Source organism: Hemitrygon akajei, chromosome 31 (assembly GCF_048418815.1).
Source record: "Hemitrygon akajei chromosome 31, sHemAka1.3, whole genome shotgun sequence".
Lineage (NCBI taxonomy): Eukaryota > Metazoa > Chordata > Chondrichthyes > Myliobatiformes > Dasyatidae > Hemitrygon > Hemitrygon akajei.
The window spans coordinates 11,434,131-11,451,963 of NC_133154.1; the positions used below are offsets into that span (position 1 = coordinate 11,434,131).

General features: G+C 48.0%; 1 protein-coding gene across 14 annotated transcripts in view; it reads left to right on the top strand.

Moving 5' to 3' along the window:
- Positions 1-17,833, top strand: part of LOC140719031 (uncharacterized) — a 114,120-nt gene that overhangs the window by 18,392 nt on the left and 77,895 nt on the right. For 8 of the 14 annotated variants that reach the window (XM_073033377.1, XM_073033381.1, XM_073033371.1 and 5 more), the window contains exons 11-19: positions 29-85; positions 1,670-1,726; positions 3,993-4,049; positions 5,945-5,980; positions 9,057-9,113; positions 12,099-12,155; positions 13,419-13,454; positions 13,965-14,021; positions 15,937-15,981. In XM_073033377.1, the coding sequence (XP_072889478.1) occupies positions 29-85; positions 1,670-1,726; positions 3,993-4,049; positions 5,945-5,980; positions 9,057-9,113; positions 12,099-12,155; positions 13,419-13,454; positions 13,965-14,021; positions 15,937-15,981 (459 nt within the window). The remainder of the gene's footprint in view (positions 1-28; positions 86-1,669; positions 1,727-3,992; positions 4,050-5,944; positions 5,981-9,056; positions 9,114-12,098; positions 12,156-13,418; positions 13,455-13,964; positions 14,022-15,936; positions 15,982-17,833) is intronic. The other 6 variants (XM_073033372.1, XM_073033375.1, XM_073033373.1 and 3 more) reach the window with 6 other exon arrangements.

Here is a 17,833-nt window from a genome sequence, read left to right on the forward strand (position 1 = left end):
GGAAACCATCTTTTTTTTAAAATTTCAGATTCCAGAGAGAGCAGTGAGAGGAAAATCAAAGTGATCGGATCCCGAGAAGATCACGGTTTGTGGAGATTATTTACTGCTCTAACATTTGGGACCGAGGTCCAATATCATATGAGACACCCATGGGTGTGAGTGATGGATCGGGGTGAGGATTGAGGGGAATGAGGAGCCCGCAGGTGGGGCGAGCAGTGGGGTTTGTAGAAGGAGTTTGTGGGAACAAGTTTGCACAATGAGATAAAAATCCTCAACACAAAACCTTGAAACCTAATTTCACTGGAAAACTAAGAATACTACACTCTGTAACATCTAAGCAAAAGCCAATTTTGTGTGGAGTAATAACCAGGAAAATGACCAACAATGCCGAAAATCCATCATGTCTCCCGATCACATTCATTGGTGAATAATCCATTGATTGATGATTGATAATTGGGAATCTGTTGGGATTCATTAGCCTTGGGTGGAAACCCAACGCGTGAGCCCAGAGTCAGTGCTGGGCTCCCTGTTCATGTACCTGAGGAGGGTGGAGTGTGCGGGAGAGGGGCATTCTCATCCCCAGACTCCAGTCCCTCAGGAAACGGGATGTGTGTGTGTGTGTGTGTGTGTGTGTGTGTGTGTGTGTGTGTGTGTGTGTGTGTGTGTGTGTGTGTGTGTGTGTGTGTGTGTGTGTGTGTCTCTCTCTCTCTCTCTCTCCCCGAGGGTTTGGGATGAGAAAACAATGGGCAGCACAGTGGAGCATCTAGTAGGGAAGCTGCTTCACATCTCTGGAGAACAGGGATCAATCTGGGTGTCATCTGTGTAGGGTTTGCATGCGCTCCCTGTGACCACCCAAATCTCAAAGATGTATGGAATTGTGAGTTAATTAACCAGTATAAACTTGCCATAGTGCGTGGTAGAGTCTGGGGGAGGGGGAGATGATGAGAACTTAGGGAGAATAAACTAGAGTTGATACAACTGGGTGATTGATGGGTTGTGGGAACTCATTGTGCTGACGGACTTGATTTTATTCTGACTCCCTCTGTGACACCAACAAGGACCCACTTTCACTTCTCTCATTCTGCTGGTGGAAGGCCACAGTTTACTCCCACTCTCCACAAGACCATTGGATGTAGGAGCAGAACTAGGCCATCGAGTCTGTTCCGCCATGTCATCATGGCTGATCCATTTTTCTTCTCGGACCCAATCTCCTGCTTTCTTCCCTTATCCCCCCATTCCCTGACAAATCAAAAATCTACCAATGTCAGCCTTAAATACACCCAATGACCTGGCCTCCACAGCCGCCTGTGGCAATGAATTCCACAGATTCACCATTCTCTGGCTAAAGAAATTCCTTCTCACCTGTGTTCTAAAAGGACACCCCTCTATTCTGAGGCTGTGTCCTCTGGTCCTAGATTCTCCCACCATAGGAAACATCCTCTCCACATCCATTCTATCAAGGCCTTGCAACATTCAATGGGTTTCAATGAGGTCACCTCATTCTCTTTCAGCATTTGGGTGATAGGCAAACACTAGATGGGGATGTGATCACTAGAACACTAGATGTGAGCGTAACTGAGTGTGATCAAACACGAGTGCACTTTAGTACCACAAACTTTGCACACTCTTTCCCATTTTCTAACTGGAAACCACCTTTTTTAAATTTCAGATTCCAGAGAGAGCAGTGAGAGGAAAATCAAAGTGATGGGATCCCGAGAAGATCATGGTTTGTGGAGATTATTTTCTGCTCTAACACTTGGGACCGAGGTCCAATATCATATGAGACACCCATGGGTGTGAGTGATGGATCGGGGTGAGGATTGAGGGGAATGAGGAGCCCGCAGGTGGGGCGAGCAGTGGGGTTTGTAGAAGGAGTTTGTGGGAACAAGTTTGCACAATGAGATAAAAATCATCAACACAAAACCTTGAAACCTAATTTCACTGGAAAACTAAGAATACTACACTCTGTAACATCTAAGCAGAAGCCAATTTTGTGTGGAGTAATAACCAGGAAAATGACCAACAATGCCGAAAATCCATCATGTCTCCCGATCACATTCATTGGTGAATAATCCATTGATTGATGATTGATAATTGGGAATCTGTTGGGATTCATTAGCCTTGGGTGGAAACCCAACGCGTGAGCCCAGAGTCAGTGCTGGGCTCCCTGTTCATGTACCTGAGGAGTGAGGAGGGTGGAGTGTGCGGGAGAAGGGCATTTCCTCGGGACACAGGATATGGGTGTCTGCGCGCCTAGGTTTGGTTTGGGACTGCCAAACAAAGGAGAGCTCGGTGTGGCCCCAATAGCCGCCACTCTCTGGAGTTTGCACCTTCTCCTGGTCAACACATGGGTTTCCTCCGGATGATCCGGTTTCCACCATATCCCAAATGCATACCGGTTAGTAGGTTAACAGGCTGCTGCAGATATTCCCTACTGTGTAAGTAAGGGGTAGAATCAGGAAGTAGTTGATAAGAACGTGGGGAGAACCGAACAGGATTAATGTAAATGGATGAATGGTGGTCAGCACTGAGTCAGTGGGCCAAAGGGCCTATATCCACACTGCGTCTCACTGTGACACTCTGACAGCAACCAGAACCCACTTCCACTTTTCTCACTGTCCTGATGAAAGGCTGGACCTTGATCACACTCACATCAGGCACTTGGGCAACGGGAAGTGAGAGGGGCGGCCTCCAGATAGCGAACTGAGTGGAACTGATTGTACCTGGACTCTTCCAATTCTGTGTTTCTTATTCTGTGTTTCTCACTCTTTTTTTGTTGCTGCTTGCATGATTTGCTTTTTTTTTCTTTTGTGCTTGGTTTTTTTGGAACAGGCTCCATGATTTTCTTTGTTTCTCGGCTGTCTGTGGGAAGACGAATCTCAGGGTTGTACACTGCATATAGACTTTGATAATAAATGTACTTTGAAATTTTCATACACGGGGAAGGATCCAGATCGCTGTGGGTATGATCAAAGATTCACGTGTGACACTAACACAGTTTAACACTTGGAACATTCCACACTCAATATAACTGGAAATCGCCTTCTCATTGCAGATTCCAGAGAGAGCAGCGAGGTGAAAATCAAAGGGGCCGTATCGTTAGCTGATGATGATTTGTAGATCTCTCTGTGTGGGGTTTACATGGGAGCTGTGTCCGTTATCATACAAAACAGCTGTGGGTGTGGGTGGCAAATACCTTCAGGGCAGATTAGGATGAGGATTGAGGGGTGTAAGAAGGCTAGCTGCAGGTGGGATGAGCAATGGCATCTGTGACGGGAGAGATTCCCTGTCCATTAAAGTGCAGTGAATTAAACACCTTGCTGTCTTGTGCCCTTTTAGACTTACCGGATTCCTTTCCCCATTCTTGCCTGGACATTATCTTAACCCTTGCCTTACCGCACCTTCCTCGGCTGGACCCCAGTCCCACTCTCATTAGACATCTGGGTGATATGGCACGATGGGCACTGGCAATATCAGGACCCAAGTGCGGAGGAAAGATAGACTCTGACGTAAAGAGGGCGACCTGAGTTTATTCATAATAATTCCGAAAGCACATCGGTGGCTCGGCTGAGCGACACCGCAAGAAGCAGCATTCTCAAAACTAGGACCCCCGTGATCAGCGCTAATCAGGCGTCCGCTTAAACAATACGAGTAACACAGAATCCCTGAGTCTATCAAAATAAACTTAACAAGTTAAACGAAAGGCACCAGGAGGCCGCAATACAAAATGAGTCATGGGAGAAAAACACAACAACCTGTAATGAGTGTCATTAAACCACAATTAACCAATTCAGGTGCTCCAACACCTCGGAGCCCAATGGTCTCTGGCGCCCCACTGAGGAACTCATTACATGATAGAGGAGCAGTACCCGGATTGGTGTGGCTGTCTGAGTTTGATCAAAGACTCAAAAATTCGCACTGACACAGTTTAATACTGGGAACCTTCCACACTCAATCCTGTGTTATAACTGGAAATCGCCTTCTCATTTCAGATTCCAAAGAGAGCGGCGAGAGGCGAATCGAAGTGATCGGATCCCGGGAAGACGATGGTTTGTGGATTTCTCTGTGTGGGGATTATACCAAAGCTCTGTGCGTCATCAAATCAAACCCCACATGGGTGTGAATGGCAAACGCCTTTGGGGATAGATCAGCATGGAGAACGAAGGGAAGAAGAGCGTCACTGGCAATGTAATCTGTGATCGGACTGGTTCACAATTCGATAAATCAAAGTATTTATCAAAGCAAGAGATGGGAGGTTATGAAGTTGTATGACACATTGGTGAGACCTAATTTGGTGTATTGTGTGCAGTTTTGGCAACCTACCCTCAGGAAAGATGTAAACAAGGTTGAAAGAGTACAGAGAAAATTCACAAGGATGTTGCTGGGTTTGGAGGACCTGAGTTATAAGGAAATATTGAACAGGTTGGGACTGTATTCCTGGGAGTGTAGAAGACCAAGAGGAGATTTGATAGAGGTGTACAAAATTATGAGGGGTATAGATAGGATAAATGCAAGCAGACTTTTTCCACTGAGGTTGGGAGGGACTACAACCAGAGGTCATGGGTTAAGGGTGAAAGGTGAAAGTTTAAGGGGAACATCAGGGGAAGCTTCTTCACTCAGAGGGTCGCGAGAGTGTGGAACGAGCTGCCAGCACAAGTGGCCCATTTGAGCTTGATTTCAACGTTTAAGAGAAGTTCGGATAGGTACACGGATGGTAGGGGTAAGGAGGGCTATTGTTCCGGTGCAGGTCGATGGGAGTAGGCAGTTTGAATGGTACAGCATGGGCTAGATGGGCTGAAGGGCCTCTTTCTTTGCTGTACTTCTCTGTGACTCTAACCATCTCAGAGAGCCTAATGAGATGCCCCTGTCTCCCCCTGGACTCTGTTTAGAAGTGGAACATTTATTATACTATTCCTCTTCAGTTTCCTGCGATCCCTCTGAACAATGCAGGTTCACAGGAAGTTTATTATACTGTTCTACTGTCTCAGATCCTAACAAAATTCCATTACGTGTGCTGGAGCCGAGTAACATCCAACAGCATGGAGGTTCTGCTGGATTGCTACCAGCTATGTGCCAGATTACAGGACTGTCAATGGGAATTATGTAAAGGATTAAAGAGCGGAGGTGTCACAGGGAACGTGTGCCGGATGTTAGGTCAGTGTTAACGCAGTGGGCAAGGGGGTCTATCACTATGCTGTGCAACCCTGTGACACTGTGATGCCACAGCAGCGTAGCGGTCAGTGTTGTTACAGCTTGGGGTGTCGGTTCGGAGTTTAACTCCGGTGAGGTCAATAAGGAGATCGTGTGCTCTCCCCATGACTGCGTTGGTTTCCTCCCTCAGGATTAGTAGATCACTCCGGTAGTGAATTTCTGGTAATGGCCCCCCCTTCACCATTCCCCATTCCCATTTCCCCCTCTCACCTTATCTACTCACCTGCCCATCATCTCCCTTTTCCCTTTCTTCCCAGGCCTTCTGTCCTCTCCTATCAGATTAAGAGAGTCCAGAACCAATCTGGGTTCAAAAGGAGGGGGTGTTTGTGGGGTAGGCAGTACAACATGGGCTTGGAGACCAAAGACTGGACTGTCAATGTAATATGGCCACTGACCTAGTCTGATCTAATGAAGGAGATTTCTGCAGGCGGGGTTGGGAGTGGTGACGTGAAACTCCATTTCACAGGGAAAGGGTGCGAGGAGGCTGGTATACACCAGGGTGTGAAGTAAATCACACGATGTGGTGGCAGCAGCAGATGGAGGTCCAGGTGTGAAGCACAAGCTCTGGCACGGCCCAGCTGGGACACTCGGCCGGATCCTGCGCTGTAGATTCAATGTTCACCTGTGCAAAGAATCTGCCTGGCAACATCACCAGCCCAGGTGCTGGTGGGGATAGTGACCTTGAAAGGCCGTTCGGGTAACTTAAACTGAAACTCTCTTCCTTGTGTTTCAGACTCTGCAGAGAATGAGAGTGGGCCTGATAATAAAGGTACTTCTCCTGATCTGTGAACAGTACATCCCCTCGATCGAGTGAAATGTCATTAAAATGGGAGGGCAAGTTTTTAAAACTACTCTGAGAACAGGTTAGGTATTTCTTGTGACCACTGAACTGAAATACTTTCCCTTTCTCCCCCCCCCCCCCCCCCCCAGAATCCGCTGAAAAAGAGAGTCACTCTGCAGCTCGAGGTATTGATATTTATGATTTCAATACGTCCCTGTAACGTTCACTGGTGAACTATTGTGCTGACGACTCTGGGAATCTGTTAGGGTGCTGGAGTTGTTCTAGTTTGAGACTGTAAACACCGGGCAGCACAGTGCGTCAGCTTATAGACCCACTGCCGCTCAGCGCTGGTATCCACAGGTCAATCTGGACCTTGGCTGGTGTCCACGTGGAGTCCCCGTGGTCCCCCCATGAGCTGTAGAGTCACAGGGCACCACAGCATAGAAATAGGCCCTTTGGCTCCTCTAACCTGCCTAGTGCCACTGACCTGCACCTGGACCACAGCCCTCCATACCCCTCCCATCCATGTACCTGTCCAAATTTCCCTTAAATGTTGAAATCGAACCCGCATCCACTGTTTGTACAGGCAGCTCACACCAGCAAATGTTCTCTTTAAACACTTCACTGTTGACCCTTAACCTGTGACCTCTAACCTCACCCAACCTCAGTGGAAAAAGCCTCCTTGCATTTCACCCATCTAAAGCCCTCATAATTGTGTATACCTATCTCAAATCTCTCCCCAGTCTCCTCCACTCCAGAGAATAAAGTCTATTCAAACATGGGTTTCCTCTAGGTGCTCCCATTCACACAGAAATCCTCGGGATGTACGAGTTGGAATGTGGATCGTGATAAAATTAGGGCAGCGGAAGTTTAAAGATGTGATTAATGTAGAATTACTGTAGACTGGGTGTTGCTTGCTTTTATTGTTCACAGGATTTGTGTTTTTTTTCCCCCCCCTCTCTTTCTCTGCAAGTTGGGTGTTGGTCTTCTTTTAATTGGGTCCTTTCAGTTTTCTTGCTTTGTGACTGTGTGGAAGCAGGCAAATCTCAAGGTTTATGCATTCTTTGATAATAAATGTACTTTGATGGTCAGTACAGACTCTGTGGGCTAAAGGGCCTGTTTCCATTCTCTATCCTATTTTCAAGCTGGTGGTTGCAGGTTCAATTGCAACTTCTAAGAGAAGTTTGGGTAGCTAAAGAGATGCAACGGTTATGGTGGACTATGATATGACGTGGATAAATGGAACGAGGCAAAATAACCTTTTTGTCTCTTTTGCCAATCTCTCTTCAATGTGTTCTTAGTTCTTGATTCCTTCACAAATGGGAGCAGTTTTTTTCCTGTCTACAATGCTAATATCCTTCATGGCTTTAATGCCTCTAGCAGATCTTCTCACAAACTCTATATTTTGTATAGGAGTGTACAAAATTATCAGGGGTATGGATAGGGTAAATGTGAGAGGGCCTTTTCCACCAAGGTTGAGTGAGGCTAGAAGTAGAGGTCATAGGTTGAAGATGAAATGTTTAAGGGGAACATGAGGGGGAACTTCACTCAGAGGGAGGTGAGAATGTGGAGTAAGCTGCCAGCAGAAGTGGTGGATGTGGGTTCGATTGTAACATTTAAGATAGGTACATGGATGGGAGGGGTATTGAGGGCTATGGTGCAGATGCAGGTCTACAGGACTAGGTAGAATAATAGTTCAGCATTATGGGCTGAAAGGCCTGGTTTGTACTGTACTGTACTGTACTGTAGTGTTCAGTGAGTCCTTGAATCTATCTCTCTGTTACTCTGACAACAACCTGAACTCATTTGCAACTGTCCTGGTGGAAGGCTCACTAACTGCCACACACACACACACACACACACACACACACACACACACACACACACACACACACACACACACACACACACACACACACACACACACACACACACACACACACACACACACACACACACACACACACACACACACTCTCTCTCTCCATACTGTCCTGAAGTCTGAACAGAGAAATGGTATTTTCATACAGAATTGACTAGCAGTTGTGGACGTTGACCAACTGGTAACCTTGAGAGATCAATCACAGTTCATAGTTATTCGTTCATTGTGTGCCGTGTCGTATGACATGTACGATCATGGTCTTTCCATGCCCTTGCTTGTTCTTGCAAGTTTTCTACAGAAATTCTACATGATTGTTCTTGGCAAAATTTTTCGACAGAAGTGGTTTGCCATTGCCTTCTTCTGGGCAGTGTCTTTACAAGACAGGTGACTCCAGCCATTATCAATACTCTTCAGAGATTGTCTGCCTGGCGTCAGTGGTCGCATAACCAGGACTTGGGATATGCACCGGCTGCTCATACGACCATCCACCAGCTGCTCCCGTGGCTTCATGTGACCCTGATCGGGGGGCTAAGCAGGTGCTACACCTTGCCCAAGGGTGACCTGCAGGCTAGCAGAGGAAAGGAGTGCCTTGCACCTCCTTTGGTAGGGACATTCATGATACAGGTGTTAAAAGTCAATTGAAACTACAAGCTAACAACTGATGATACTTGAAGTTAGTAAAGTAATTGTCTCTTAGTTAGTGTGTGGCTTCATGGTCTAATTGCGTCCTTATCTTGTCTCTGTATGCCAAATGGCTTAAGACCCCTGCTGTGCACCGAGAAGCACAATGGGTCAGCTTGTAGACCCACTGCCACTCAGCGCTGGTGTCCACAGTTCAATCCGGACCTTGGCTGGTGTCCACGTGGAGTCCCCATGGTCCCCCCATGAGCTGTAGAGTCACAGGTCACCACAGTACAGAAATAGGCCCTTTGGCCCATCTAATCTGCCTAAACAATTAATGACTGTTATTAAACAACAATTAACCAATTCAGGTGCTGTAGAAACCTCAGAGCCCAACGCTCTCTGGCGCCCCACAGAGGCCTGAAGAACTGGTTACACGATAGAGGAGCAGTACCCAGATCAGTGTGCCCGTGTGAGCTCGATCAAAGATTCATGCATCACACGGACACAGTTTTAACACCTCCACACTCAATATATCTGGAAATCACCTTCTCATTTCAGATTCCAGAGAGAGCGGCGAGGTGAAAATCAAAGCGGCCGTATCGCTAGCTGATGATGGTTTGTAGATCTCTCTGTGTGGGGGTTACATGGGAGCTGTGTCCATTATCATATGAAACAGCCCATGGGTTTGGGTGGCAAATATCTTCAGGGCAGATTAGGATGAGGATTGAGGGGTGTAAGAAGCCTGGCTGCAGGTGGGATGAGCAATGGCATCTGTGACGGGAGAGATTCCCTGTCCATTAAAGTGCAGTGAATTAAACACCTCACTGTCTTGTGCCCTTTTAAACTTACTGGATTCCTTTCCCCTCAACCCCTTGAAACATATCACTGCTACTTTATTATATGAATTTACCGTGTATAGTCTAAACAAAAGCCTTAAGTGAGACTGGAGTATTAATTCTAGTGGGAGGGGAGGGGGGCTTTGGGGTTCTGATGTTACCATCATTTATTCTTTGGGGGTTTCTTGTTTTGTGGATGTCTGTGAAGAATATGAATTTCAGGTTGTACACATTCTCTGATATTAAATTCAACCATTTGAAAATCAAGGGAGGGAAATGGGCGGTTGATGTTTCTGGTCAAGACCCTTTATCCAGACCAGGGGTTCCCAACCTGGGGTCCACAGACCCCTCGGTTAATGGTATTGGTCCATAGTATAAAAAAGGTTGGGAACCCCTGATCTGGACTGAAAGAGGGAAGATAGCGCTTATAAAAGGTGGAGTATAATCTGACAGGATGAGAAAGAGGATTAAGGTATAAAGACTTTAAGACCATAAGAGTTAGGCGCATTAAGTCTGCTCTGCTATTCTATCATGGCTGATTTTATTTTCCCTCGCTACCTTATTCTCCTGCCTTCTCCCCAAAACTTTCAATGCTCTTTCTAATCAAGAACCTATCAACCTTTGCTTTAAACATCTTGGCAAATTTTTCTACGGAAGTGGTTTGCCTTTGCCTTCTTCTGGATGGTGTCTTTGCAAGGCGGGTGACTCAGTGATTATGAATACTCTTCAGAGATTGTCTGCCTGGACTTGTGATATGCACCATTTGCTCATACGACCGTCCACCACCTGCTCCCATGGCTTCACCTGACCCTGATCAGGGGGCTAAGAAATGTTCTACACCTTGCCCAAGGGTGTCTTGCAGGCTAGCAGAGGGAAGGAGCACCTTACACCTCCTTTGGTAGAGACGTATCTCCACCCAGCCACCCCACTTTAAATATGCCCAAATAAAAAGGGACATTCCACTTTCATTTTCTGTCAAACTCCATCTTCAGTGCTTCATCCATCACCTCCCAGACTCTTTTCCCCCGTCTGCTTATCACAGACCCTCACCTGGATCCACCCAACACCTGCCTCCAACTCTTCACTTCTCCTTTCTAAACTGCCTTTCTCCCCTCTATCCTTTCAGTCCAGATGAAGGGTCTCGACCCCAAATGCCAACAATCAGTATCTCTCCGTCGATGTTGTTTGGCCAACTTTGTGTGCTGCTGCTCTAGATTCTGCAATTTCTTGCATCTACGGTACAGAAAATCTGTTGGATTGACACCACTGAAGTGTTGGAATAGGGAAGTTTCTCTGCGAATGGGAAGATCATCAAGGGGAATTATTTCTGGAGTTTAACTGTTCCTGCACCAGATGTTGGGCTCAGTGATGGTTGGTGCTACCTCAGTAGGCCAAAGCGTCTGTCACTGTGCCACGTGTCTCGTTGACTCTACAACAGAGCCGGTCTCTCTGTCACAGAGAACGCATGGGAACCCAGACGGGTACCACAGTGCTCCATCCGGGAAGATGGCGCCAGCGAGCAACACGACCAAGGGCGACATCCTCCAGACGGTTCACAAAACTATTTCTTTCGCCTCCTTCCCTTCTTTTTCTTTCAAATGATACTTTCGGAGCCTGTGATCTACGTCTTGGTGGTGTGCTTTTGGATTGAGTGATCTGGCGCTTTGCTGTCTCCAAGGGGGTTCGGCAAGCCCACGATCGACTCCATTTCCCGCTGGTCTCGCCAATTAAAGTGTCCAGGAAGACTGAGGTCATCGAGGACGAGATCCGAAGGCGAGTGGGTGTTCAGCGCCATCTGCCTGCGGGTGTCTGGTCTCTCTCTGTCTCTCCCACTCGCTCACTGCTGCCGAAGGAAGTTGTCTGTGTGCGTTTCTCTCTCCCCCCCCCCCCCCCACCTCTCAACCACTGCTCCCAGAGGAAGGTCCCCATGTTCCAATGATCTCCCTCCCTCTCACTTGATGCTACCGGAGGATAGTACGGAGTTCTGGGTCCCGGGGCAAGGTTGAATCAACGTGGTTTGTGGGTTGGACTCTGTAGTTCATGTTATGATGTGTTTCTGGTTTCTGGTCATTCCTTTTTTGGTTGCTATTTTGTGCAATTTTGATCGGGGTGGACTGACTCCGTGGCCTGAAGTTAATGAATGACGCAGCACGAGATTAAACTGAATATGCCTGGACTGTTTTGATGGCTTGTGGTTCAAAGTTCAATTCCGGTGTGCTCTGTAAGCAGTTTGTATGTCCCTCCTGTGAGTGAGTGAGCCCACGGGTTTCCTCCCACAGTCCAAAGATGTACTGGTTGGTAGGCTAATTGGTCATTGTAAATTGTCCTGTGATTCGGCTGGGATTAATTGGAGGGATTGCTGGGAGGTGTGGCTTATTGGGCTGGAGGAGCCTGTTCTGCACAATACCTCTAAATCAGGGATTCTCAACCTTTGGTATGAAACCCTGCCATTGACTGGGGGGGGGGGGGGGGGGGGGGTCCATGGATCCCAGGGTGAGAACCCCTGCTCTTAAAAAAAAATAATTAACTAGATGTAAGAAGAAAGATCTACACTCACGCCTGAGATACCAGGGTTTGAGCCACAGTATCCTGGGGAGATGGAGGACCCCAGTCCCTCCCTCAGCAGGGTTTTTGGGTGATGGGAATGCAGCTCACTTGTGGAGATACCCAGGCAAGTGTGCGGGTGGTGCCAGTGCACTTTGACACCCTGAATCTTCCACGTTCTTTTCTCCACTCTCTAACCGGAACTTTCCTTCGGTTTCAGACTCCAAAGAGAGCGGCGAAGCGAAAATTAAGGAGCTGAGATCCGGAGGAGATGACGGTTTGTGATTCTCTCTGTATGGGCATCAGTGTTGCGCTCGTAACCGGGGGGGTGGGTGCCTGCGCCTGTCATCGTTGGTGTAAGTAATGAACCCACAGGCTCTGGAGAAAGAAAAGGCCTAAACAGGATAGGGGAAAGGGCAGAGGGATCTGGGAGATTTGTTCTCAATATTGCAGAAAGTCGCAATATTGGATAATATAGGAAAAAGTGGAAGCTAAATATAAGGTCATTTCAGGAGACCAGAGCATCAGTGTAATGTTGCCAGTGACCCAAAAAAAAAGGATTAAAGGAGTGGTTTCCTCAAGCAGAGAATGGAAAGAATATGAAACTGCCACCCCAAGGGGTGGGGAGCTGGTAAACACCCGTGTGAAATAAATGGGGGAGTGGAGGTTCAGTGGACACTGGTGTGGAGCGTAACCTCTGGTTCAGCCCTGCTGGGCCACTCGGCCAGGTACTATGCTGTAAATTCAACGTTTCTGTGTAAATAATCTACCTGAACTGGTGCTGGGTGTGTCGGTGCTCACGGGGACCGTGATCTCGGAAAACCGTTTGGTCACCTGACCGCGTTGAACTTCTCTTCCTTGTGGTTCAGACTCTGCCGAGAACGAGAGTGGGCCCGGACACTCAAGGTAGTTCTGATCTGTGAACAGTACGTCATTGGGATAGAGCGAAATGTCATTAAAGCGGGAGGGAGAGCTTTAGAACCCATCTGTTGTGATGGAAAATAACTGGTTCTTTGAGTCTCAACAGTAGAGGCCTGGACACACACAGTTTTAATAATAAGGAATTTATTTACAAGGGGAAGTCAGGTCAACACAAGCAACTACAATACACAGGAAGCGGTGTGGGGACAGGGTACGGTTACACATACAAAGAACAAGGGAAAAGCACTACAACAGCTATCCCCCTTGACCTTGGATAGCTGCGGCTCCCTTACCAGGACAAACGATAGACCTTCCCAAACATAAACCAATGCACTTACCTCCAATGAGGTGGTCTGTAAGAGAGACCGAGCCAGGGCCAAGTCTCACCTTTTATAGCGTGGGGCTGGGCGCGATAATCCAATTAAGGTGACCAATAATTTAGGTGTGCATTGATTAGTTGGGAAGGACCAAATGTTGATTGGCGTGTGGTGTGTCCTCCGACCAGCCAGGTGGCAGTGCGTCTGTCACGTGGCCGGTATCTCTGGATACAGCGTCTGTTGATGGGACACAGAGAATGTCTGAGAACTGGTGAACTGAAATTCTTTTCCTGCTTTTCCAGATTCGGGAGAAAAAGGGAGTCAATCCGCAGCTCGAGGTATGGACATAATGTCTCCCTATCACATTCACTGGTGAATAACCCATTGCCGTTTGCGCTAAGGTCACTGGAAATCTGCTGGGATCCATTGGCCTTGCCTGGAAACCCAATGCTATGACCCTTTGCTGGGTCAGTGCTGGGCTCCCTGGTCCTGTACCCAAGGAGCTGGCAGGGTGAAGTGTGGGGAGACACTGGAGCTGTGTGCTGCTCTGAAAATTAGAGATAGGCACCGACCGGGCTGGACCCACGGGTACCTGCTTCACACCCAGGACCAATGGCAAATTCATCCCAAGAGACACTGTTACTAGGGGAACAGCCCTTCCTTGAACCCACAGCATAAGCGGCCATTGGGTAATGGGAAAGCAGCTCGTGGGGTGGGAGGGGGGCTACCTAGATCAGTGGGGAGTGCAAACTGTAAGTGTGATGAACAGTAACAAGGACACACTTTGACACTGTGAACCTTTCACGCCTATTTACTATCTTCTAATCAGAAACCGGTTTCCGTTTCAGACTCCAAAGAGAGCGGAGAGCAGAAGGTCAGAGTGACTGGATCCAGGGAAGATGATGGTACGTGGATTTCCCTCTGTGTGGGGATTATTGGCTGTGGTCATCTACGGGAACTGGGGCCTTTGTCATTTGAAACGCCTTGAGGTCAGAGTGAGGGATGAGGAAAATGAGGAGGACACAGTTTCCTGAGCAAAGCTTAAATGTGGCTGGGAGGGCAATGGGGGATTGAGGAGTAACATCCACAATTTGCTCACAGCAGCGCGAGAGGCTAACAAGGAGAACGTTAGAAAAATAACAAAGAAGATGATTTATTTTTTATTTATTCATTGAGATACAGCGCAGAATAGGCCCTTCCGGCCCTTCAGGCTGTGCTGCCCAGCAACCCCTGATTTAACCCTGGCCTAATCACAGGACAGTTTACAATGACCAGCTAACCATAAGACATGGGAGCAGAATTGGGCCATTCAGCCCATCGAGTCTGCTCTGCCATTCCATCATGGCTGATCCAGGATCCGGCTCAACCCCGTACACCTGCCTACTCGCCATCTCCTTCGATGCCCTGACCAATCAAGTAACTATCAACTTCTGCCTAAAATATATATATTTTTTAATCCACTTACGGGATGTGGGCGTCGCCAGCTAAGCCAGCATTTATTGCCCATCCCTAGTTGGCCTTGAGAAGGAGGTGACGAGCTGCCTTCTTGGATCATTGCAGTCCCTGAGGTGTGGGTACACCCACCGTGCTGTTAGATATACGCACTGACTTAACCTCCACTGCAGTCTGCGGCAGAGCATTCTACAGATTTACTACTCCCTGGCTTAAAAAAAAATATTCCCCCTTATCTCTGTTCTAAAGGGTCACCCCTCAGTTTTGAGGCTGTGCCCTCTAGTTCTAGATGCCCCCCCCCACAGGAAACATCCTCTCCACATCCACCCTATTGAGTCCTTTCAACATTTGTTAGGTTTCAATGAGATCCTCACGTATTCTTCTCAATTCCAGTGAGCACAGGCCCAAAGCTGCCAAGCGCTCCTCATATGTTAACCCCTTCTTTCCCAGAATCTTCCTCTTGAACCTCCTCTGGACTCCGTCCAATGACAACACATCCTTTCTGAGATGAGGAGCCCAAAACTGTTGACAATACTCCAAGTGCGGCCTGACTAGTGTCTTATAAAGGTTCTGCATTATCTCCTCACTTTTATATTCTATTCCCCTTGAAATAAATACCAACATTGCATTTGCCTTCTTTACCACTGACTCAACCTGTAAATTAACCTTCTGGGAGTCTTGTACGTGGACTCGTAAGTCCCTCTGCACCCCTGATGTTTGAACCTTCTCCCCATTTAGATAATAGTCCGCACTATTGTTCCATTTACCAAAATGCACTGACATCTTTGGACTGTGGGAGGAAACTGGAGCACCTGGAGGAAATCTGTGCATTCCACGAGGAGGATGTACAAGCTCCTTATAGAAGACGTTGGAATTGTACCCCGAATGGCCACACTGTAATAGCGTCACACTCGCGCTGCCGCAAGGAATTAAAGAACTTGATTAGAGAATGAAAGAAGTAAAGAGAGAAATTGCTGGAAACACTCAGCAGGTCAGACAGCATCTGGGGAGGGGGAAACCAAGCAAAGGAAGACCCTGTATATGAACTGATCACAATGTATTCGGAGTGACTGGACCATTGATCACAGACGACTCTCAGGGCAGAGTGGGACAGTCCGCTCTGGGTCTGGTCCAACTTCTGCCCTGAGCTCTGGGACTGTTTAGTGCCGGGGTGGTGGAGCAGGATCTGAGGAGCTGCAGGCCCCCGGGAAAGCTAGGAGCGGGGTGTGTTCAGAGAGGCCCCTCCCGCACATTGCCACCCTCCCCTGGTTTTAACGAGAATTTGAGGGGGCTGGAGCAGTTCTAGCACGCGGAGATTTCCCAGACATCCCTCGGTGACCAAAGGTTGTTCTGTTGTCTCTGATGCAGATTCGGGTGAGAGCAGAGAGAGGAACAGCAACAACAACAACTCCAGTGAGTAGACAATTCGAAGTTTTACTGAACCCGTGCGTGTGGCGACCGGACAGTCTGTCCGCTGGGCCTCGGTCCCAGACCCTCTCAGAACCAGCACGCACCCCGAGTAGAACGGGAGCTCAGGGATAAAATTAAACCGACCCAAACTCACCTCGCCAAGTTAAATCCATCCCCATCCGGGCAAAGAAAACATGAAAATAACCACTGTTGTAGGCCACTCATCCCTCAAGCCTGCCCCATCAATGAAAAGCGTCACGGCCCGTCTACTCCAAGCCAAGGAGTCATACAGCCAGAAGACCAGGTTGGCATGGACTAGATGGGCCAAATGGCCTGTTTCTGAGCTGGAGTACTCCATGAATGGTGAACTAGTGGCCTTTGTTGCAAGAGTATTGGAATGGGAAAAAAAGTGGAAAAGATTGTGTTTTTCACAACCTCTTGTGGACTACTCTGATGTCTACATAAGGTATGGTCTATTGGAGCTGGTTCAATAGACTGATTTCCTGAGATGTGGAGGTTGTTGTGTGAAGATGGGTTTATACTCACGATAGATAATACAGGGGGTCCCGTTGAAATATATAATTCCAATGGCGCCCAACAAGACAGATGTTGTGACTACAAGACCACAAAATACTGGAGCAGAAATTGGACCATCAGCCCATTGAGTCTGCTCCACCATTCAATCATGAAATTTTTTTTTAATCGACCTCCTTCTCCTGCCTTTTCCCCATTATGTTTAACCTGCTTACCTCAAGAACTTATCAAAGCCACACACACAAAGTGCTGGAGGAACCCGGAAGGTCAGGCAGGATCCATGGAAATGAATACAGTCGGCGTTTCGGGCTGAGACCCTTCACCAGGACTGCAATGGAAGGGGGAAGACGCCAGAATACAAAGATGGTGGGGAGGGGAAGGAGGCTAGCTGGAAGTTGATAGGTGAAGCCAGGTGGGTGGGAAAGCTTAGGGTCTGGAGATGAAGGAATCTGATAGGAGAGTGGACCATAGGAGAAGGGGAAGGAGGAGGGGACGGGGTGGGGGGGAGAATGTGATAGCAGATGAGAAGAGGTAAAAGGCCAGAGAGGGAAATAGAAGAGTGGAGGGGGAGGGAAAATAACATTTTCCCAGAAGGAGAAATGAATCTTCATTAAAACCTATCGATCTCTGCCTTAAATACATCTGATGATTTGGCTTCTACAGCTCTCTCTGGCAATAAGTTTCACAGCACACTCTAGCTGAAGCAATTCCTCCTCATCCCAGTTTTAAAGGGGCATCACTTTATTCTGAGGCTGTGCCCTCGAATCCTTGATGCTCCTCCACATTCACTCTATCCAGGCCTTTCGGTATCTGGTAGGTTTTAGTAGGAATCCCCCTCCTTCTGCTGAATTCCATCGAGGTAAGGCCCAGAGATATCAGACATTCATTGCCAAGATCACTCTTAGGAAACCCCGCTGGACCCTCTCCAGGACCAGAATGTCTCTCCTTAAACCCTCTTCAGGACCAGAACGTCTCTCCTTAAACCCTCTCCAGGACCAGCACGTCTCTCCTTAAACCCTCTCCAGGACCAGCACGTCTCTCCTTAAACCCTCTCCAGGACCAGAACGTCTCTCCTTAAACCCTCTCCAGGACCAGAACGTCTCTCCTTAAACCCTCTCCAGGACCAGAACGTCTCTCCTTAAACCCTCTCCAGGACCAGAACGTCTCTCCTTAAACCCTCTCCAGGACCAGAACGTCTCTCCTTAAACCCTCTCCAGGACCAGAACGTCTCTCCTTAAACCCTCTCCAGGACCAGCACGTCTCTCCTTAAACCCTCTCCAGGACCAGCACGTCTCTCCTTAAACCCTCTCCAGGACCAGCA